Source organism: Sciurus carolinensis, chromosome 7, assembly GCF_902686445.1.
Source record: "Sciurus carolinensis chromosome 7, mSciCar1.2, whole genome shotgun sequence".
In the NCBI taxonomy this organism is placed as follows: Eukaryota; Metazoa; Chordata; class Mammalia; order Rodentia; family Sciuridae; genus Sciurus; species Sciurus carolinensis.
In genome coordinates this window covers 138,598,856-138,622,974 of record NC_062219.1, presented here as the reverse complement: position 1 = coordinate 138,622,974, position 24,119 = coordinate 138,598,856, and the positions used below count along the sequence as shown (strand labels likewise).

The 24,119-nt window shown below is 42.3% G+C and overlaps 1 protein-coding gene across 5 annotated transcripts in view; it reads right to left on the bottom strand.

Annotated features, from left to right (window-relative positions):
- Rreb1 (ras responsive element binding protein 1) overlaps positions 1–24,119 on the bottom strand; it is a 135,534-nt gene that overhangs the window by 64,551 nt on the left and 46,864 nt on the right. For all 5 annotated transcript variants that reach the window (XM_047557647.1, XM_047557645.1, XM_047557643.1 and 2 more), the window contains exons 2-5: positions 9,592–9,710; positions 6,403–6,523; positions 5,563–5,774; positions 739–828 (exon numbers count right to left, since the gene is read on the bottom strand). In XM_047557647.1, coding sequence (XP_047413603.1) covers positions 739–828; positions 5,563–5,733 — 261 coding nt within the window. In that variant the 5' untranslated portion in view covers positions 5,734–5,774; positions 6,403–6,523; positions 9,592–9,710. The remainder of the gene's footprint in view (positions 1–738; positions 829–5,562; positions 5,775–6,402; positions 6,524–9,591; positions 9,711–24,119) is intronic.

Here is a 24,119-nt window from a genome sequence, read left to right as displayed (position 1 = left end):
AGGTGAAGTCTTTGCAGTCTTTCTTTGAAACATATAGATTAACTCACCACATATACTAACTTTATGGGCAGAAGGACTCAACTACACAGCAAATGTGTAAAATAGGGTCGTCTCACAGAGTCACTAACCCTTCTCAAATTCGATATTACAGGCCTGCTGTCAGAGAAAGAGAACTGAAACCTGCAGAGTGGAGTTTTGGCTTCTCAAACATGGCAAGGAGGATTTTTATACAAACCCAAGTCATTCTAGTAACTTGATGTTGTTATTAAGCAGCATGTTATGATCTTAATAGATTATCAATCCTTTACTATTCTATACCCAACAAAAGTCTCTTATAGCTCAGTCATGGCAAGTGAGGGAGAAGGATAAAAAGATAACTGAGTAAATTCGCAGCTATATGATATAAACTTAGAAGAATAAAGAAAAGGGAAAGACGTCTACAACCTCAATATAGCATAAGGAATTCAAATCATATTGACAAGTCACATATGATGAAAAGTCTTAATATAAGTGGGCAGTCTGCTAAATGCTTATTAAATTCTAAAAAGTTATTCTTTGCTGATCTGGGCTTTGCCAAAGTAACATGAATACACAAAAATTATTTCATAACTGCCTCAAGTTATAAAATATTAAATCAAAATTAGGCACCATTCACAATTCACCCATTAAAATCAAATCACCTAGTCACCTTGTTAATTAAGAATAATTTAAAACGAAAATATAAAAGTAGCAGCTAACCTGACGAATGTGCATAGTCAACTGGTGCTGCGTAGTGCAAATCTTTTCACACAGGGGGCAGTTGTAGGAAGACTTCTCCTCTTTCATTTCCTAAAAAAGATTAAAACAAAGTATGAATTTCAAATCACAGTAAACTAGTACCTTCTATTTCTGTCCTAAGCCCCTGCGTCTTTAGAGTTGGCTATGAGTAACTGAGAGCAGTGGACCAGAGCCTGTCCAGGGGTCAGCGTGAGCAGGTCACCTCCCTGCCTGCCCTCAGTTTCCCTGTCTGTAACTGGGAAAAATAATAGTATCAACCACATCATGATGTGATATGGATTAAATTTATAAACTTAAAATGAAATTAAAGCATTGAAACAGTGCCTGGTACAGAGTAAGTGCTTAATAAATAGTAGTGTTTTATTACATGGATACCATTTAATTGTCAGTGATGGTGAAAAAAATAAAACCCCACCCTAACAACAGCAGGAGCCATTAGTGCCTGGTTATGTACCCTATAGGCATTAACACAGTTCTTGGACCAATGCTAGCATCTGCTTGACATTGTATCTAAGAAATGAAAAAAAAAAAAAAAAATGCTGTCCCTGTCAAAACTTTGATAGGAATGACAGTGTAAACTGGACATTTCCACAGAGATGACAAAGAACCAGCTCACTACTTGGTGAAGAGTCTTGTTTTATGTTCTCTCAAAACACACGGGACAAGCTTCCTTTGAGGCAACTATTTTACTTTTTAAGGAAAAGGCCAAAGTCAATCAGTAACCCTTTGTTAGAGCTCCTCTTTCCAAGTAATTGAAGGAAAGCTACTGGGATGTGCCTGTCTATCATGGCCTCTTTATTCACAGTCCCTACGCACCATGGGTCTCTGCCTCTGTCTCCACAAAGTAAGTAGATCCAGACTTCTCCCAGGAATTGAAAATTGGGATGCTCAGGGAATGCCATCAGTAGGATCACCAGGCGGCTTTGTAAAATACACATTTCTAGATGAGACTCTCAACATAATAGATCAGAATCATTGTGGGGGAAAAAGGAGGGGAGGTGAAACCTAGGAATCTGTTTGTTTCATAAACTTCTCAGAAGATACTGACAGGTGCCTGGGTCTGGGAATAACGAAGTTGCTAAGTTAGGGAATCATGAGCACTTTGAGATTTCATGTAGAGCTGGGGCCACACAGAACACTGTGGCACGTTCAACATGAGAAAGCAACTGAGAGAAGATGTCAATGCTAACTGGAGTGAGTGGTCAGGCAGCCTTTGAGATAAAGATATTGGGCGGGGGGTGGGCAGCCCACATGCCAGCTCTCTAGGGAGGGCAGACACTCTGGCCAGGCTATGCGTCATTTCCTGTCCTCGAGCCTCTTTTAGTAGACCTCTTTTTACTTGAAGTGAGCTTCAGTAAGTTTCTGCAAATACCAATTATTGAGCACTTACTATGTGTAAACTCTGAATATACAGAAACATAAGGTTTCTTTTTTTTTTTTTTTGCCCTCTACAACCACTAGGAGAGACACCACTATTATGGACCCCATTTTCTAGATGAGGAAATTAGAGTACAGAGGGGCAAGTAACCTGCCCCAAACTGGAAAACAAATAAAAAGTAGACATAGGATTAAAACTCAGGTCAGCTGCTCTACAGCCCATGCCTTAAACTATATAAAGTCTGTCAAAAAAAAAAAAAAAAAATTAACCCCAAGGCACAGAAAGTAAACACCCTGTGGTTGTTCATGAGATGATGAAAATAAAAGTCACCCTTGTGCACTATAAAAACAAATGGTACCATAAACCAGATGGGTGGAGTGAATGCATGACGATGTCTAGTTTGTAGCTGCCTTCCTTCTCCCTTACTCCTTTTCAGAAACTAGCAAGTCTCATTCTAAGCAAGATGACCCGTCATCAATCTGTAGAAGTGAGTCTGAGAACTAGGTATGCCAGTCACATATTTTCTCACACTCACATTTAAAAAGATTAATGATATGAATTGTATAAAGAAGCTGAAAACCCCAGAAACCAAAAAATTCTTGGCTTCACCCAGTTACTCATGTACTTCTAAGTCCTATCAAAGGTATAACTGGAGGGGGAAGGGGGTCATATCTTCCCAGCCAGTTCTACAACCATTCAGATTGGAACTGGCCAAAGACCCCCATAAAAACAAACATCACCACCACCAACAAAAAAATAACTAGAAAAAAGAAAGAGCATTTGCTGTAATAGTGAGGGATGCCTCACATCTAGGTCAAAATTAGCCTCAAGTCCAACCACTGGGGCAGTTTTGTTAAATTATTAGATAAGGCAATTCTATATATTTAAAAAGTTTTTTAAAGATAAATTCACCAGTGTTATGTAAATATACATGAAAAGCCAACCCTCAGCCAGATTCAGCAGTACATGCTATAGTCCCAGCTACTGGGTAGGCTGAGGCAAGAGGCTTGCTTGAGCCCAGGAGTTTGGGACCAGCTTGGATAACCCAGTGAGAGCCCAGTTCAACACCAACACCACCACTACTGCCACCACCAGGAAAAAAAAAAAAAAAAAAAAAAAAAAAAGGCAGGGAAAAGAAAAAACAAACCAACCAGACTCTTGAGGAGAGAAAGTATTCTGAAAAAAATTTTCTTGCATTCGGCTTGAAACAGACACCAGATACACTGTGTGAGCCTTGTGTAGCTGACTGATAATGACTCTAAGGTTGATCATTAACTGCTGCCAAACCTGAGGCTGGCAATGGTGCCATGTAGACCATAATACATGTTCATGAAATCTCAGGTGGCCTGGGAGAAGGTCTGTGGACTCAGATTAAACCTTCAAAACTAAACTAAATAGAAGAGATCATTGAGATGCTGGAAAAGGCCTACTGGAGGATTTTGAATCCAATTATTATGACTGTGCTGGTGGAAGAAGCACACTTCCTGAGTTGAAAGATAAAATTAGCAGCTAATGTGATAACTAACCATTCCATAGTGAAACAATCTGGCACCCTTGTCAGCATCCGGCTGTGCCTAATCTGTCCTGGAACTCTGCTCAGGAGGATGGGACTTTTCCTGGCTCTCTCTCTCCAGCCTCCCTGTCCAGTTCACAAGTAAGGAGGCTGTTTCCTTCTCCCCTGTACTCTCTTCTCACTGCATTTTGTTTTCTTAATTAGGCACTGTATTTAGTAAGCTACCGCTGGCTCAGACCTCTCATTGAAAAATGAAGTCAGTGCACTAGATTTCTGGAGGAGAAAGGAAGTAGATGACAAGTGGTCCAGTTATACCTGCACGTTGGCTTCCTCCAGAGAGCAACCTCCACTCAGCATGCAGGAATGGGAGGAGTCCTGGGTATCTTCTATGGCCCTAACTGCTGTTTCTAAATAACTGGGAAGGAACTGGAGCCTGGACCTGGGCCAGCTCTGCCTGGCTCTGGGGGTGGGAGTGGGGATGCTGTGCTACTTAGGGAAATGTTCTGGCCTACACTTCACTCATTCCTGAGCACAGAAGGATAAGGACAGTGACCTAATCTGTCTTATTCATCCCAGAATGCCTGGCACCAGGCACAGCAGCTAGCTAGAAGAAGCTGGGTAAATACTGTTACATGAGTTGATGGATGGAGAGATGGACAGATAGATGGATACATGGACAGGCACATGAAAATGGAAGTAAACCTTTTCTTCCCAGAGCTAGTGCTCCTTCTTGACTCAGGCTGCAGTCATACAGGCTGAGTATTTTCTCAGGTACCCATAGGAAGAGAGGCACAGGAAGGCAAGGGAAAAAAAGAGAAAGAAAGGTATCAGCGCTCCAACTCTCAAACATCACTCAACGATGCCGAGTCTTCAGTCATAAACTAGGTGTGGAGAAATGGTCCCACATATTGCTGGTGGGATCTGGAGTTGGCTTCATATTTCCTGGAGGGCAAGTTGTATCAAAACCTTAATTAAGGTCTACTACTGAGAATTTATAGAAAACCAAAGAGGTGTGGTCAGAGGATTCTGTCTGAGGACAGTCATAGAAAGATTATTAATAAAAAAGAAAATTCGTGAAAGCCCAATGGGCTTGCTCTCTTGTTCATCCCTTTGTTCCTAGACACTCAGAAGACCTCCTTCTTTCTGAAAAAAACCAAACACTAAACATGAAGAAGTCAATCCATACATGAATTCAGAGAAGAACTGAGACTTATTTGCCCTCTGCCTCCCTCCTTAATCCACTTTCAAAAGTGTCCCATTTGTCCACTAATTAAAAAATTCATCTTAATTTCCAATGCTGGAGATAAGGACTTCTATAACAGTAATCATACCTCCCAATCTCTGTCTACTCATTTACTTTTTCCCCACTTCTCCTGATCCTGTGTCAAGAGGACTAAACAGAATCTTAAGTGGAATTCTCCGAGTCAAATTCTGTGCATTTTCAAACCTGGAAAGTTGAACAGCAGCCCCTATACAAATAGGACTTATTTGCCACCTAATCTGAAGACGTTTAAAAAAAAAAAATCAAGGAGTTGCTTTGAAAGTTCAATTAACCATGTGCGAATAAGGAAAGAAACCACATCACAACAGAGGAATCAGTCAAGTTCACTGCCTTGACCATCATGTGAAGAAAGCTTGTGTTTAAATCAAATCATGGGGCAAAGAATAAGGGTGCTTTCACAACACTGGCACCACAGCAAAGAAAATTTCTTCCATGAAAGGAAACTGACATAAGCTATGAAAAATTTGCTCCTGAAAAATGATTAGGCCTCTGGGTATATCTGTTCGATTCAGAAAACATTCAACGTTTTGTCTTAGGGAGCTGGGAAACTTCCTCCAACATTCTCACAGACTGAACCCACCAGATGCTACCACCCAGTGTACAGAAGCTTACCTGGTTCCTTCTGCCAATCCGATTTGGTCCTGGAGGCTTCGCAGGGGACTTGATGCCCTGGGGGCTCCCTCCATTCTCTGTGACATTCCCTACACTCATTACTGCTGACATCATGGTGTTGATGGAAGACAGGTCTGGGCCTTCCAAGCCAATAGGCGAACTTGACGTCATTGGGACAGGGTTTATGCTTCTAAGAAGCCTCCGTTGTAGAACTGAAAACCAGAAATTGCTGATATTATTAAGGAAAGTTCAGATTTCCTTCATAGCCAAGTGTAACTGGCCATGGTTACCTGAACTATAAGCTGGGTCAAACACAAACAGCCTCCTTCTAGTTCAGCTCAATCTCAGGATGGTGCCAATGATGTTTTAAGCTTTCATCTAATGACATCTTGGCATACTGAAGACAGACCACTGATCTTGCTTCCTTTCTGAGTGCATGTCACAGATAGGACTATGAGTCACCTGAGGCAGGTTTCTTTGTCTTTCCTAATCTTTGTAAGCAGAGGTAGGAAAGGCTAAGGCAACAGTGAGGAAACCCAACAGGCTCCATTTGGCTGGCTGGCTTCCTTCATAGAACCATATATTCATTTTCTGTGACATAAAGGTCTAAATACTCAGGATGAGAAACTTCAGGTTTTATTTAATTCCAATGCTGCAATAAAGTGAATTTAATGGGCAGCCCCCAAATTTTATAAGAGATTAGAGAAACCAACCCTGTCAGGATCATTACCAAATTTCAAATCAACATAAAATAGCCTATTTCTTAAAAGACACAAGTAGGTAATATACCTATACCCCAGAAAAGAGAAAGCAGAAAACTCCACTCCCATTATTAATTACCTCCATTTTTGCCAACTGATAAACTGTGAAATGTCCCCCTGCAAGAGCTACCATCCACACGCAGGAGGAAATGGCTCTATGTTTACTTCTTTTTTCCTCTATTGGTTATCACTGGTTGATACTGGAGGGAAACAGATATAGAAAGATTCAGTGAATGTCTATTTGTCACAGTTTTACTTTCTGAAGCTCATATTTATACACCAAATTTTCTTTCAAACTATGCCTCAGTTTCTTACAAGGAGCCTCATACCCATTCCCCTTGACCCACCTTGTGTCTCAACCTGAAACTGACCAAAGACAAAACAATTAAGAATTCACCAAAAGGTCAGAGTCTAGATGGTATTAGGCCGGACCTAAAAGAAGCATGATAACCTGAAAAGAATGACCAAAGGGAAAGTGATGGCCCATTTCACACCAGGATTTACTTCTGTAGGCTATATGCATTCTTTGCAAATAGAAGGACTATGGCTATAGGTGTAGTCAGTAATAAGTCCAGACATAAAATGTTTTCTTCATTTAATCTAGGAAAATATTTTATACTCTATAGCTGAATCCTTGTTGGTAATATTATCTTAGCATCCTATTATTCCATGATTAGCATTAATACATTTCAGAAAACCATGGCAGCAGCCTAAGATCAAGTTCATCATTTTAGCTGTAAAGAGGTTACTTAAAAACAACATAAGAAAGAACGTGATTTCATGTGGTTTTTTTCCACCAACATTAGCAGCTCTGACAGGTGGTCAGGTGGTCACAAATGACAGGTGATCTATCCAGAGCAGCTCCAGATGTGCAGCCCTCCAGCAGCAAAGCAGGAAAGGGGATAAAACATTATTAAGTAGATTCTAGCTGCTAAATCTCTAACTATAACCCTATCAAAAGGGACAAAGACAATCTTAGAAACAGAAATTTCCTTGTCAAGAGAAAAAATATGGGGCTGGGGTTGTGACTCAGTGGTGGAGTGCTTGCCTAGCATGTGTGAGGCACTGGGCTCAATTCTCAGCACCACATATAAATAAATGAATTTAAAAAAGGGTCTATCAACATCTAAGAAAAGTATTTTAAAAAGAGATAAAATGTGTTTTACTTGCTATTCTTTTAATATGTCCCCCAAAAGATCATGTATTGAAAATAATCTTCAAATTCATATGTTAATAGTATTTGGAGTGGGGCCTTTGGGAGGTAATTAAGATTAGACAAGGTCACAAGGGTGGAACACCCATGATGACATTAGTTGATTTATAAGAAGAGGAAGATAGAACTGAGCAAGCACGCTTGCTCTGTCTGGCCATGTGATATCCTCTGTCATGTTATGATACACCAAGAAGGCCAAGAAAGTGCCACGCTCTTGGGACTTCCCAGCATCCAGAATTCTGAGCCAAATAACCTTTTAGTCTTTATAAATTATCTGGTCTCAGGAATTCTATTATACCAACAGAAAATAGTCTAAGACAACTGTTAAGAGAAGTTTTGAAGATAACCAAATAGTTTCCCAAATAGTAGGAAAAAGGAGTAAATGCAAAAGCATACAAGACTCCTGATCCAATCTCACCTCCCACATCTTTCCCTATAAAGACAGGAAAGCCAGACTATTTCGACATGCCAACAGCCATTCAGATCTATTAAAAATTATGCTTCTTACTTCCTGTTTTTGTCTTTGTTTATTTGGGTAATTTTTCTTTAGGGAAAAAAACATGCAAACACAGTATGCACGTATAAGTATATCTATACAATACATACCACTCTTCTCTTCCCCGACCCCCCTCCCCATACTTGGGGTTGAACTCAAGGGCAGTTTACCACTGATCTGCATCCTCAATCCTTTTTACTTTTTATTTTGAGACAGGGTCTGGCTAAGTTGCTGAGACTGGCCTTGAATTAGCAACCCTCCTGCCTCAGTCTCCTGGGTTGATGGGATTATAGGTGTGTACCAAGCCTGGCAGACTTAATGAATTGTCAGCAAAAGTATCATCAGTTCCCTAGAATTTTTAAATTAATCAGCATAAAATTATGTATCTGGTTCCAAAATAGATGCCTTCAGTACTGAATTCACCACAATCTTTAAAATATATCTTCCCTATAATTTTACTATACAGAAAAACATAAAATAACTGCCTATAAATCTATCTTTACTGTAATTATGTTGTATTGATAAAAAGAAAATGAGTCTTTCTACCAATTTATATGAAGAATGTGGAAGATAATCTCACTTTTGTCCTAACACTAAATTTAGAGAAAAGTGGTAGAGCTGACTCAAATATGTCAAGTTCAAGTAAACACCTTTGTGACTAAATGGCCAATAGGTAAATTGACAAAAATATATTCACTAAGAAGATCCAATCTGTCAGTGGGAATTTTTTCAGTCATTATGATATCAAAGATACATTCTTGCAAACTAAGTCAGAAATAGAGCATGCCTAGCAGAGTCACTACGGTTAACTAGCATAAGAGCTGAAAGTTACAAGGACTTATCCCATTAGAAAAGGAGAAAAGCCATGCTTTGGGACTGACTGTAAACTTGTTTCCCATTCTTCTGGACAGGAAGATAATTTAACTAGATGCAAGTTGGCCAGTATTAATTGATTCTACCTACCCACTACCCCATGCCACAGACTACAGTGGAATAATCCAAACTAATACACCTGAACCTGCTGATACTTGATATCACAGAATAAAAGATATTTTAATAGCTTATCATCTTTTGATTAAATACTTTCCCTTTTATGAATATTTATAGCTCTAGAATTTTCATAAAAATAATCACTGGCCCCAATCTAGTACAAACCCCTCCAACTGGAATCAGAGAGGACTGGGATCCCAGATGAGGTTCCTGAGACACAAATGTGATCTGTATCACCAGGTAGACTAGCCTGGTATTCCAGTCTCTACCCCACAGAACGAACTGTGGGGTGGGGAAGAGGAGAGAAGAGAGGAAGATGGTGTCTGAGGTGCTGCTTCCTGTGAAGCATCCTTAGCATCCTCAGGTTTCTCATCCCACACCACTGGATCAACATATTAAGAAAAACCAGCAAGTTGCAATTTCAATTTTAAACGATTTTGTACCAAGCCTCTGGGGGTCCTAGAAAAGAGGGAGCACAACTGGGAAGGAAGATGGAAGAAGGGAGAGCATGGGAAGACTCAACATTTACCATTATTCAACTAAAGGAAAGTCTATGACGCTTAACTGACCTGTTTTTCTCGTCTTATCAAGTCAACCTCCTTATTGAGGAGCTGGCACTGGTTGGGCCCAAATGTGGGCAGGGTCACACCTCAAAGTCACCACTTCTAGAGCACAGAGTCGAAGCAACCTGTAAAAACAGAGAAGTTGATGTTAAAGGGGGCTAAGACAAGAAGTGATCCATTTTCTGCAAAATCTCCTCTATTCAATAACACCAGGAGTCACAAAATGGGACAAGAGCACATTTCCCATGCCCTGCCTGCAATTAAATGTGAGCTGTGAGGTGATTCCATCCAGAGTCGACCTGTTAGCATCTAAGCAAGAGTGGCTGGAGCTGAGCACAGGACCCCCCTATATCACCACCACACCAAGCACGTTCCAACAATGGCAAGGGCGACACCACAAGAGAAAGGCTTGGATGACTGGCTGTGACTGTTGGCAGAGCTGTGGCAATCCTAATGGCATGTTAATAGGAGATGCTGATGGTCCCTCAGCTTAAAGGAAAGAGAAAAACAGGATAGCAGTCAATGCTCTAGAAACAGGAAAAAAGAAGCAAGCTAAAGAAAATAAGAAACAGGTAATGAACAGTGCCTTAAGTGTTGAGACTATCTCATATTTTCCCAAGCAAATGTTTGTAACTCATGTCAAACAGGACCAAATGGTAGGTATCTTTTCCTTTCTGTAGGAAGATGTGGAAAATGTCTCTAATTACACATGCCCTTCATGAGGTTGAGAAAGTCTTCTCTGGGGTGCTATGGCCCTGAAAAGCCCCCAGCTGGGAGAATGTTGTGTCTGGACCTCAATACTGTCAGAGAAAGCTAGAATATGGCATTTCCTAGAACAGCATCTGGTATGTTTGTCTCTGGCTCTTAACACAGCATCCCTCAGCTAAGCTGAAAAGTGCCACACTGGGAGAAGATTCAAAAAGTTAATAAGGCTGGGGATGTAGCATATAAAGCACCTGCCTAACATGCACAAGGTCCTGCGTTCTATCCTCAGCACCACATTAAAAAGAAATAAATCTTTATGCACATGATACCCAGCACAGCAGAAAGGGGGGCAGAGTGAGCAGCAGCAGAATAAACCCATGCGGATAACACTTGTCTAAAAGCAATTGTGTGGCACATTTTTTCACTTTCATCCCTTTTTGAAGAGTCTGGAGACAAGTTGTCCAAGTGTGTCATACAGCTATCATCTTGACTCTTACTCGAGCTGCCCACAGATAGCTCCTTAAGCACCTTGGGCCCACAAAAGCCAGGGCTAGGCTGCTCTAATAGGGGGTGAGAAAGCTCACCAGCATTTTTTTTTTTATTAAATCAGAAACAGCTCCCAAGTGATTTCTGATACCATGATGCTCTCCCCAACTTTTGCTTTAATACCTCACTGCTTCAATTCTCCATCTTCTTTATGCTATTCTCTTTTGAAAAGTTACTTGGATTCTAAAGTATCAAGAAACAAGGAAGGTGGTGCATGCCTATAATACCAGTAGCTTGGGAAGCTGAGGCAGGAGGACCGTGAGTTCAAAGCCAGCCTCAGTAACTTAGCAATGCCATAAGCAACTTAGTGAGATCCTGCCTCAAAATAAAAAATAAAAAATAGAAAGAACTGGGTTCAGTGGTTAAGTGCCCCTGGGTTCAATCACCAGCACGCCCCCAAAACCCCAACAGAACAACAACAACAAAAATAACCAAAACAAATCAAACCAAAACAAGGAATAATTCATAGGGACAAGCCTCTGAATAGGACAGACATGAAGATCCTCCATACTACAGACACCCTGATAGTTCTCCATGTTTCCTGGGGCAGGACCCACCTTGAGAATCTGATGAAAATTATGGACTCTCCTCTCATTTATCTTCCTTCTCTAAGATACTTTAAAAAAAAAATGTATATACTCTAAGCTCAACATTTTCATTTGTATTCAAGAGGATCAGGGACCCTAGAAACATACCCTAAAAAAGCAAGGTAAGAATTCTTGTTTTAGTTCATATATGACCCCCCACTTCCTCTAAACCACGAATCAAGCTAATTTTGTTACGATTCTCATGCAGTTTTCAAAAATACACAAACCATTTTTTTCACATTATCTCTAACTATATAAACTTACAGATATCTAAGGAGAAATTAAGCATAATTTTCGAGGTTAATAAAAGCAAGCAAACTTTCCCTGTTTTTTAATTCATTTTTAAATTATTTGGGGGATGGGGGCATAGATCAATGATATAGCACTTGCCTACCATGTGTGAGGTCCTGGGTTCTAGTCCCAGCACCACAAAAATAAAAGAAAAATAAAAGGAAAAAAATACATGTAGTTTTAAAAAAATGGTAAATTTTATTAGTAAGGAAGTCTGGAAAGGAGTAGCTCACAGGTTTCCCCTGCCTAGAAACTGTCAAGATCTCCAAATAAGTTCTATATATAATTATAATATAGTTCTATACTGCAGTTCTATGTATAATTAAAATACACATACACATACACATGTTTCAGAGTTAAGAAACATGTTTATGGAATGAACATTCTCCAGAATATAATTAAGACGGTTATTAAAAGTCAGTCCTGAGGCTGGGGTTGTGGCTTAGTGCTAAGAGCACTTGCCTGGCATGTGTGAGGCCCTGGGTTCCATACTCAGCACCACATATAAATAAATAAAATAAAAGATTCACTGACAACTTAAAAAAAAAAAAAAAAGTTAGTCCTGCTTTCTCTTCTCATTTAAGATGCTTTAAAAAAATCAAATCAGTTTCCCCTCAAATATACAGGGAGAACCAATGGGAAAGAGGATCCTTTCAGAGCAAAAGGGCCAAGCTTAGACTTGACCTTGAAACTTCATCCTCTGATCTTGGATATAAATTATCTGAATATTGAGAATGTCCTGTAATTTAGTTGAATAAAAAGAGTCACTACCCTGTTTGCTCTGGGTTCCCTCAGGTCTAAGGGACTCTTAGAACTTGGAGAATGGAGAAGTACAAAAGAGTTTTTGGAAGAAACTTCAAGACACCCCTTACCTCCATCACATCTGCCTCAGGATAAAAAGAGAAAACAAAACAAACAAACACAAAAAGACCAGTATGTCCCAAATGATGACTCCCGTCGGTGAAAGATGACAAAGACAGGCTGGGATGTTTGGGGGATGGTCCTGGATGCTGGTTTTCTGGATTTTCACTCCCACAGGCTTTTTGCAAAGCCAAGGAAGCAGGATGTCTGGGAGAGGGCAGAGGTCCCTCTGAGAGGAGGAGAGGCAAGGGAAGGCCAGCCCCTAGTCCCTGAGGAGATAAGGGACAATGCTATGTAAAGCCAGAAAGAGAAGATTAAGGAGCCTGTCTCCAGGTCCAGTGAGATAGCAAAGAAGAGATGAAAGATAAAAGGGAAGATGGTTTAGAAGCAAAGAGCGGCATCCCGGTCTCTGAAAAACCCCAGGGTTTTTGAAGTGAAATCTAAAATCTGTCCTCAGACCCTCAGGAAATATGGAGTAAGTTGAGATACCTAAGATGATGGCAGAGGTCCTGGGATTCACAAAACTTGACCTGAACAGCTGCAGTGTGGAGCCTCCTCGATATTCATAAATGCTTGGGATGGCTGATGAGTTCAGACCAACCCAGGACAGGCTAAAGGAGTTTGAAGTAAGAGGAGCACAGACACAGAATGGTCTGGGCTACTAGAGCACTTGACCAACAGCCAAAGCCTGCTCTCTCCCTGCCTGCAAAGCCTGAGGCCAAACTGTCTCCTCTAACCAGGATGGCCTTGCATGTGCGCTGAAGGCCGAGACAGCTGGGATGACGGCTCTGAGTTCCAGGAAGTTGATGTGTTTCTTGGCTTAGGGTGCAAGCTATGCCTTGGATAGGGCGGCAACGCATGAAAGTCGCCCGCCCCTCCCTGCCCATGGCTGGCACAGGCTTTGGTAAAACGGAGTCTCAGAGTGTCATGTAATGCCTTCAGAATTTGAGCAGACCCTGCCCAAACGGGCACTGTGAACTGCTCCAGTTAGCTTTGCATCTTCTCCCCTTGGCTAAGGATGGACTGCTGAGAAGAGGTGGGAAAGGTACCCAAGGGCATAGGTCACGTTCAGGAGATAAGTATAAAAGTAAAAGGGTGGGGGGTGGCAATCCTAGAATTCAAGATATGTATGTGGACCTCCTTTTTGGTTGTATCCCAAGCTCCATAACACTTCCCCATTCCTATCCCAGACTACAAGAAATGGTCAGACTTTAACCTGCTACTCAAGGCTCTTCATGCTTTGGCTACAGTTTGTCTTTTGGCCTGAGGACCACCAGTCCCCATGGTTATCTCTTTACTCAGTTCTTTCCCCTAGAACTTCCCCCTCTTCTTGGTTACTGTGCACATGGCACTTCCCAGACTCCCAATGACCCAGGGCTCTTGATTTCAAACCCTAGGACATGATGACCTTTAATTCCACCATCGTACTTAGTAATATTCACAGTCAACACATTTTGTGCACTATGTACCACATACCAAGAATACTGCCTTGTTTAATCCTAATAACAACAATGCTATGAAGATAATCTCATTGTACAGATGAAAAAACTAAGTCACTTGTCTCCGAAATTGTGGGGTTATTACGTGGCACAGCCAAGTGAATCCTCTTTCTGAACTTCGTTAAGTTTCTTTTGAATGAAATGTGTGGCCCTTGGCACAGGGCTTGACAGCACAGATGTGCTTCTTTAGTTATGTTCTCTGGCTTCTCCAAATCTTGTTCTGAATAGTTTCTGTTCTTTTAAATGCTCAGCACCTGGCCTTCCATTCCTGCCTGTGTCTGAGCAGGAAAAAATACTCCTCTTACCCCTCACTGCTGTCCCCTACTCTTTGGCAAGAGGCAGGTCTGGACTTTCACCTCCATGGAAAAAGAAACATTCCCCTTGCCACTCAAAGGGGACAGGGAGAGGTTTTCACATTCTGTACCCTCTGGTTCTAGAAGTAGCCAGGCCAAGGAGGCAGGAAGAAGCCCTGAGGCTCAGCCTGAAATACCAAACAGCCCAGTCCTGTCCAGTGGTTGATGACACAAGCCCACCAGGTCACCTCTGCTTCCATGAAAATCATGTACAGACTTGAAGCAAGAGGAGCTGTGCCTTAGGTTCTGGGGTGTGGGAGAAAAGGTTTGAGATAATAGGCTACACGCCAACAAATTGCATATGTCTGAAGAAGCAGGGGACAGGAGTTGCGGGGTCAAGCACGTTGACTGCACAGATGAAAAACTAAGTAAACACATGCACGGGACACCTTGCCAACAGTCTTATCTGGTCAGCAAGAAGTAAACTGCAGCTGACCTGTCAATACTGCCACCCTAAAGAGCACACACACCCCTTGATCCACAACGTGGTCCATCCCAATAAACCCATTCTAAGCTGGAAATGCACTGAATGCACCTGCAGTGCTGAACATCCAAGCTCAGAAGCGTAGCATACAGTACTGTGCCAGTGCTCTCCTTGTGATGGCAAGACTGGAAGCCATGAGAGAGAGGTACCTCAAAAGAGGATTGGACCCCATATTGCTAGCCTGGGAGGAGAGTCAAATTCAAAATGCCAAGTGTGGTTTCTAATAAATGTGTATCATTTTCATGCCATTAAGAAATCAAAAAATTGTACAAGTATAAAAAATAGTTTTTAAGCTGGGAACCATCTGTAGTAATTTCATAGTCCTTCACTGGAAATGCAAATTCTCCAGCTCTACCCCAAATCTACAGAACCAGAAACCCTTCTGGGGGCAGGTCCAGCAGTCTGTGTGTTCACAGCTCTCCAGGCATTCTATCCAGCCCTGAGAACCAGCTCATGAAGGGTAACAAAAAACCAAGGATTTCCCTGAAAACCTCCCTTATGAGAGCTGAGCAAAAACCAAGGCACTGGAGATTCCAATTCCAGCTTTGCCTTTACTTACCAAAACGAAAATAAATTAATAAATATGAGAGGGGAAAAGGGATTCATCTATGCAAGACCTATTTCTATTTTCCTCAGGAACAAGGACATTGGATATGAGCTTCAGACAGGGCAGAACCAGTCTGCAGTGCACAAGTGGTCAATCCACCGAGCCTGGGCCTTCACAAGATCCTAAAATCCATCTCTCCAGCAAATGGCATTCTTTGAGCCTGTGCTACTCTCTGAAAAGCTCCTTTGAGGGTGCTGTGGAATAGCCTCCAATCTTGAGCCCTTTGGTCAAGATTTCTGGTGGCCCTGGACACCCTCCCTCTCTCTCTCTGCTGCTCCTGGGCAGTAAGGAATGTGCAAAACAAAGGACAGAGGGGTAGAAAGCAGTTAGGGAGGGTCACTCCCAGGGAAGGCAACCCTAAGCCTCCTTCCTTCAGCCTTAAATACAGCTTAAGATCTGCTGCAGTGTGCCTCCTCACAGAACCCAAGGAAGGAAGAAGAAGAGATCATTTCTACCCTCTGCGGCTACTGCTCCATACTATGATTAGATTTCAGGTGCCCCAGTGGTCTTGAGGGGGAACATTTCACCAGGAATAACACAAGGAGTGTCCATGGTCCTTAGGTAAAGGAACACTTGTTCTCCTTAAAGATTAAAAAAAAAAAAATCATACGGACATTTTAACTGCCACCTTAAATTCGATTTAGCAGAGAAGGGAGGTGTTGACTGGGAAGATGACGTCTGTGTCTGACAGTTTCATCTGTCAAATGAAGCTGAATATTTAAAGTGTGAACAGCTGGGGCTGGGCATTTAGCTCAGTGGTAGTGTCTGCTTTTAGCATATGTGAGACCCTAGGTTCCATCCCAGCATCACAAAAATAAAATAAAATAAAGATGTGAACTCCTGGAAAGGTGGATTTTCTGGTAGATGCTAAACCAAAGCATTCTACGACAGCCACTCTTCTCCCGGTACCCCTCTGCAGGGTTCTGTGCATCTTCAGAGGAAGGAAACAGGGCTGAAACCTGAAAATGGCCTCTGTTGGTCCATGAAGGCTGAGAAGAAGCTGACGCCACTTCTTACAGCTCTTCTCCTGGGAGTGTGTCTTACTGACAGAATCTAACTATTGCCAAATTCGAGAGGCCAAGCTGCAGCTGCCACCTGGCAGTCATTTGTCACAATGTGCCCTGATCCCCTGGGAAGGGTACACAGGCAGCTCTTGGCACCCAGCTATGGGAAGAGCAAGTCCCTGGCCCTTTCCACAAACAGGCCAGACTTCTCCTAAACACTGTTTTTCTCTTTGGCCACCACAACCTGGTATTTCATCACTTTCTTGCCTAACTTAAGCAGAAACCTTTATCATTCTCTGCTCAATGCAGTTGGTGGGGGGGAGTGAGTGACCAAGGTGACCTCCATCTAAACAAGGTAGTGCCCAGGCTGGGCAGAAGAGACAGAGGGAGGCAAGGTACCCTCACATATCCCCAGGGCAGGGAGTTAAATTTAGCATTCTTACCTATCCCACCTTAAGATCTAATCTGTTGACTTGCCAGGTAGATACAGGTATAGGAAAGAGCGGGAAGGGGCAGGGCCTCCACAACCAACTTGGGTTGAGGAATTTTAAAGATGAAAGAGAGTTTTAGTATAAGTAACAAAAAACAGGATTCAAGTGAGAACATATCAGATGTCTGGTATATCCAGTTATTTTTCTTTCAGAGAGTAACTAAAGGGCTTTAAATGTGGGACATAAACTCTTATGCCAGAAATGTGTTAGGGACAGTACATATATCTAAGCCTTTCACAAATCCTATAAGGTAATGATCAGTTTAGCTTCTGAATTCTACACTGTTCTTACAGGGTAGGGTCAAGACTCCAGCTAAGGGTTGTCTAACTCCAAAATTCTCATATCTGCCACTATACTACAAAGATCATTGAAAACCTTTCAGAGAAAGGCACCGGACAAAATAGAGGTTTGGGAAACCAAGTCAGGGGGAGAATAAGAAATGCCTGAAGTAACTGGAGAAGCTCCATTCATTAAGAGAGAGAACTAGAAACACACAAGAGCTGGCTGCAAAAGCTGCAGGACAAGAGGGCACACACATCCCATGGGTCCTCTGGGGCAGGAATGAGTGATGGGTGGGAGGTACAGAGAAGCAGAGCTGGGACTTTGTAACTCATTAAACCAGGACTTTAAACAAAGTAGAGCAGCCTTCAGACAGAATAAGGCCCAGTAAGGTGATGAGCTTGCTGCCCCAGGGGTATTCAAGGAGGGTGGGTTACCTTTAGTCACTGATGTTATAAAAAACAACAACAACAGATTGTAGTAGGTGGGAAACTAGGTTAAATGACTCTTCTATCTGCCAGATTCTGTACTTCTACAAGGATGAATCCTTTATCAGAACACTGCCAAAGTCAAAAGAATGTGCAGGGAGAATACACCATCATAGGGTAACCTAAAGAACACATGATGTGGAGTCTTAAATCTTGGCCTGGAAGCTCAGGTGGCAGGTCCTTAACTCTTTGAACCTTAGTTCCGCCACCTGAGAAGTGAAGTTGATTTATCAAAACATTTAGCAAACAGTATAGCACCATCAAGTCTGGGCTACTGATGTTATGCTACTTCCTTCCTAACATTCCAGGTTACACCCTGGATTGTGTCCCCCTCTTTCCTCAACTTGCCTACCACCAGCTTCCCCTATTGGACTGCCAAATTTTTGAGAGAAGGAGCCTAATTTGACGATCTTTGTAAAAAATATTCCCGTCCCAGCCCATAAGTCAGACAATTAAAAATAAATATATGTTGGCTTATCACAAATGCAATCCTACTGACAGTAGCAAGCAGAACAGCTGTTGACACTCTCCATGCTGCATGGTGAACAGGAAATAAAACCCAAGTGTACTGCTGAAACAAATCCTGGTCAGTTCCACATTTGCTTAATAGAGGAAGTACACACAAGGCTCTTTCTTCCTGGTATTCCCCAACACACTTCTGCTGTCCCAGCTGTAGCACCTGAATCTGATGCTCCTGGTACCCAGCAATGTGCCCCAGACTCTCAGGCAACTGGACTGTAATCATTGCATTGTTCTGGACACTTCCCCAAAGTGGAGTTAAGTATCTTCAGTCACATTTATAGCTTTTGGAAAGAAGCTGGGGTAAAGTTCAGTAGCAGTTTGCATAGAGTTTTGGGCAATATCCTGCAACTCTTTCACAGTCCCTGAGGTCGAGGCTGGCCTTTCTGACATAGTGGAGAAAGGGTGCAGCAGAAAGAAGAATCTCTCTTCATATCCCAAGGAGGAGCTGTGTGCAAGCTAAGCAACCTCAGGGCAGGTGGTTAACCTCCGATCGGGGCTACACACTCCCAGAATTTAGGGCAGCTGCAGGATGACACTCCTTGGAAAACCAAAATGACTTTGTGGAAGATAAAAGTGTTTGAATTGCTCCTCTCCTGACAGTTTTGAGAACACAGTGAAAGGGGGCGGTCACATCTTTCCTGGCCCATTGGAAAAGCGGTCAGCTGTGGTCACAATTTCACAGTAGGTAATCAGACATTACCAACTGTCAGCTGAGAATGACTACGCCTGGGGAACTGACATACCCCAGCTCCCAGAAACCTGATGGGTGGCCCTCTGTGCATGGAATGGATGACCTTTCCTTCCCCTAACTCCCTACTATGTCTGTGAAGGCAAAAGAATACTCTGTGATATAAGTGGTTGGTAAGTGTTTATTGTAAGTCAACCAACCAAAAACACTGGCAAGCAAATGGTTTTTCTTAAACTGAACAAACCAAGAATGACTACAGGGCAGAAGGTCATGCCTGAGGTCCATGGCCAGGTTGGCGAGAGTAGGTAGCATGTTCTGAGCAAAAATAGGCTGGACCAGCAGAGGCAGGGGCTTGCGGGGGATTAGCTTGCTTGGGCCCTGCTGGGGGGAGATTAGTTCATGACAACTGTACTCCCTGGGGAGTCTAACTGCACTGCTGCTTCACCCCCATAGGGGCCTAACTGCCCCTCCCCAGAGTCTGAAACAAGCCTCAAGTCCTCAAAGCACACTGGTTTATTTGCCTCGGGTTGAGCTCCTATCAGGCATGGAACATGCCCAGGTTCTTAAATGTGGATTCACAATTTACAAGACCTACCTAAAGAGACGGCCCCTTTGCAAGCCCCTAAACTTAACCCAAATGTTATAGAGAATAGGCAGAAAAACCAAAAAGGGAAGATAACCCAGTAGAACAAGTCCTTTCCCTTAAACCTCTCAAACCTGAGTAATAACTTGGCCAGCACCAGAAGCACACTTAAAAGGAGATAGGTACCCCACACTGCTCACAGAACTGGAGAGTTCCAGCCACCTGGGACACGGCTGCTTGCTTGCCTGTCTACCCAGTCTGAGGATGGAAGAAGACTTCAACACAGCTCCCATGGCCCAGACAAACTGACAAGGACAATCTTTGTGACAAGCAGATTTGGATGCCCAAGTCAGTGCCCATTTACCATAAGCAGTATGTAATGTGAGCATTTCCAGTCAAAAGGACCGGCCTCTGCCAGTATTCCCAAGATATGAAATTGTTTTAGCATGTTTATATTGCCCAGTCCTGCTTCTCAAATGAGTTCTCCAACACACTCACAGTCATAAAGCCAAGCCATCTCTTGCTCACCCTCTTTAATTTATTTGAATACATGTCAAATAAATTAACATGATAAAGTCAAAAACAACCTCCCTACTCTTTCCTTTTATCTTCCCTTAACAGTTCACCATCCAGCCACAGGACAGGCCTAGCCTCCAACAGTCCACACTTTTATCTCCTGCTGACCATTTGAAACCAAGGGTCAGACTTCCTGCAGCTCTCCTGGAGGGGCCATTTGACTTGTTTCAAATACTTGCCTCCATGGCTGTGGCACAACTACCCAGCATCCATTTCAGCTCCAACTTTTAACAACTACCCAGTCCAATGGACCAGCACTCCCTGGGCCTCAGTGTGAGAGAGGTGTGGTGCTTCCAAGAAAAGAACTTACTGTGCAGGATCTCTTATGTATTCACTTTCTGTCTGCAATAAACACAAGCACCATCTTCATCAAAATCCAGAAACCCAGAAATTAGTTATACTAATTCAAGTTAAGTATAGTTTATACTAATACACTTAAAGTAATTCAATATCATGTAATGATGTCCTTTAACACTGGGATGCAGAACAGTACAGCATAAGCTTGCTTACACGTGCATGACACAGAATGCCCTGGACCCCTCATCTGTGGGGTCTGTGACATCTCTCAGCCCTAACTGGGTGTTTTGAGGTCTGGGCTCAAAAGAACTTACATCTGCTCGTTGCTAGAACTTTCTTTTGAATACACGGGACTGAGGATGGTAGCAGAACCCGCTTCTTTATGCACAAAATCAAGGTGATTGTAAGGCTGTCTGAGTCATTTATAGGATGGGATGACCAGCAGGAACTCGCCCATCAGAAAACAGAGGCCCCTTACTCCCTGCCATATGAGGTAGGAGTTCATTTTCTGGTCATCACATCAGCACACATGAAGATAATGGGTTCAGAAGATGATAAAATTAGATGTTTACAAAAATACTTCCAGAGAGAATTCTTACTTGGGGGTATAAGGACTTGCTCCAAAAATCAACTAAAGGAAAGAAAAACTTCCTTGCCCAAACACCTCTTAACCCTCACAATCTCAGTGAAGAGGGCTGGGTAGGGCAAAGGAGATGGGACATAGGGAGGCCAGGACACAGATGGAGAAAGGGGTGGGGAATGAGTGAGAGACCAAGTTACTTATGGGTCGAGTCCATAACACCAATTTTTATGCTAATACTCCAGAATATAGCCAGTATTCTTTTAGATTTTTTTTTTTTTTTTTTTTTTTTTTTTAAATGAGACAGAATGTGAGGCCAGAGGAGCCATGCTGCTCCCAGCACAATCTAGAATACAGCCTGTCAGAGGCCATGGGAGAACAGGAGCCAGCTAACTGATTCAGCCTCACCAGCCAAACAGCAGACACTTCAGCATCCTCAATTTCCTCCCAGTCAAGAAGTCAGGAACAACCTGTACAGACAAAGAAAACAGAAAACTTGCGAAACAACAGCATCTATGATGCTCACTGAATATGCCTGAGGAAACTTTTTTAAAGCCCTTGAAGATGCTTCATTACGATTCTGGAAAGAAAACACAGTCCACTACACCCAAGTGCACACATGCTCACACAAACTCAATTTCATGCTTTGCCAGCACCACAACTAAAACGCAGAAGTCAAAATATAATGCAAAAGAATGGCATCAGTTACTTAACCAATTTAGAATTGTACCTAACACAGTTCCATAAAGTACTGAGAAGTCACTAACATTCTGGTGTGTTCCTAGTCTGGATAAAGAAGTTTCCTAAGGAAAATAAAACAACAACAAAAACAAACAAATGACAACAAAAACAAACAAACAACAACAACAAAAAAAAACCAAGGGTCTAAGAGATCATACAATTGGCTACCTGCAGGAAAGTCAACCATCTCTTTAATCTTTGCAGTTATCCCTTAATTCTGTGCTTTGGCTAAGGTAAGAATAATCCTTTTAAGGATCACTCCATGAAAAAAGAACTAACTACTAATTGTGATGATGACTTTATTTTTGTATTCCTCTAGCCAAGACTCACTTTTAATGGAAAGAGTTTAGAAGGTAGATATGCAATGGAAGTTTTAAAAAGTACCATAGTAGTGGTTCTAATAATATATTCTGCTCAATCCAAATTTATAGTCCAATATTAGTATTCACAATCACAATGTTAGGTAAACATTCCTATAGTTCTTTTTTTTCTTTAGATTGTAGAAAGAGAAAACAAAGGAACATATTAATGTTGTCAACATTGCCAGGCCTTAAAATTTCCAGTGTCACTGTACTTATGTATTGTTTCTTAAATCCCAACCACATATCTCACTAAAAAAAAGCCTCTTCAGTTTGCTGCAGTTGGAGTTAAACAGGTCTATTGTTGCTGAACTCAGAGCGTGTTTGATCCAAAACATAAGAGAAAGCACATACAAGTGTGCCTTCTCTGCAAGGTGTTAAAATTCATTGCTTAAAATATCCTACACTGTTTTTGTGCCCTAGATATAGGACAAGATGTGGTATCAGTGTAGAAACCTGAGATATGATGATGGTCATGCTCAGGCACTAGAGTCCACTGAAGTTCCAAAGAGGTGTAAGATGCTGAGCTCCTGGCTCAGGCTGAGAGACAGAGTAGAAACAAAGAGCAAAATTCCAACCCAAAGGAAAGAGGAGCATGAGCCAAACACTTTGAAGCCATGGGGCTCACCAGGGTAGTCATCCAGCTTAAGGGAAGTAGGGCAAAAGTAAACATGAGCTTGAGGAAAGGACACTGCTTTAAGCCACACGCAAAAGCTGGGACACAGCTTGGAGAGAGCATGAGTTCCTAAATGCTACTGGGCAGTAGTTCAATGGAAGAACATTTGCTTAGCATGTCTAAGGCCCTAAAAGAGAAAGAAAAAGGGAGAGAGTTACCTAGCACATAACAATTGCATTTCAATATAATTTGCTTCCCAAGTTCATTCTTAATTTTTTAACTTAAAAAACAAAAAGGCAACCCCACGTCTAACTGCAAACGTTTTACATTGTTTCTAGTCCATGGAAACCAACCCCTTGGGAGCTATCAGAGTATACCAGCACATTTTGAGAAAGAAGTGAGAGTGGACTGGGGGAAATGGCAAAGATGGGGCTGGCAGAAGGATACCGAGGTCAAGGTTCCATCAGAGAGGGATGAACTTTATCCTGCCACGGTGAACCTACTAACCCCACCCCCCTTAGAAGTTAGAATGAGCCAGGCACAATGGTGCATGTCTGTAATCCCAGCGGCTAGGGAGGCTGAGGCAGAAGGATCCAAGTTCAAAGCCAGCCTCAGCAACCTAGTGAGGCCCTCAGCAATTTAGAGAGACCCTGTCTCCAAAAAGGGGGAGGGGGGGGAGAGACTCCATGGTTAGGATGAATTAATCCTACCCAATTTTTAAAATCTCTTCTTTAGTTATAGATGGACACAATATCTTTATTTTTTTTATATGGTGCTGAGGATCAAACCAAGTGCCTCATATAAGTTAGGCAAGCGTGTTGGTGGAAGTTTTATAAAAATGGAGGGGCATATAGCCCAATTAGGAGGTGACTATGACAGTCCAAAGTGCAGACAAGAAGAGGCACTGACTGGGTGGGGGGCATTACAGAGGAAGAACAGAGAGGATAGAATATCCTGGCTGTGAAGGCCAGGACAGCATTCAGAATGACCCTGTGCTACCTGCATGGGGAGACACAGTGGATGACAAGGCAGTTAACAGAGATGGGAGGAAATTCCTCGCACAGGAGCGAGAGAAGAGCAGACAGCAGGATGAGGCTGGTTATGGAGCAGAAGGATTAAGAAAAGAGTTTTGTTTTAAAGAAAACATTCACAACCAGAGAAGAGCAGATGACAAAAGCAGAAGGTCTGGGAAGAGGTGGATAAAGGAGGGCAAGTGGGCCCTGGGACACAGGAAGATAAAATGCTGGTGAAGAAATGAAACATGAAACATGCGGCCCTCTAGTATGTGTACTGGGGCTGAGAGTGTAGCTCAGTGGCGGAGTGTGATGTGCCCAAGGCCCTGGGTTCCATCTCAACATGGCAAAAACAAATGAATTA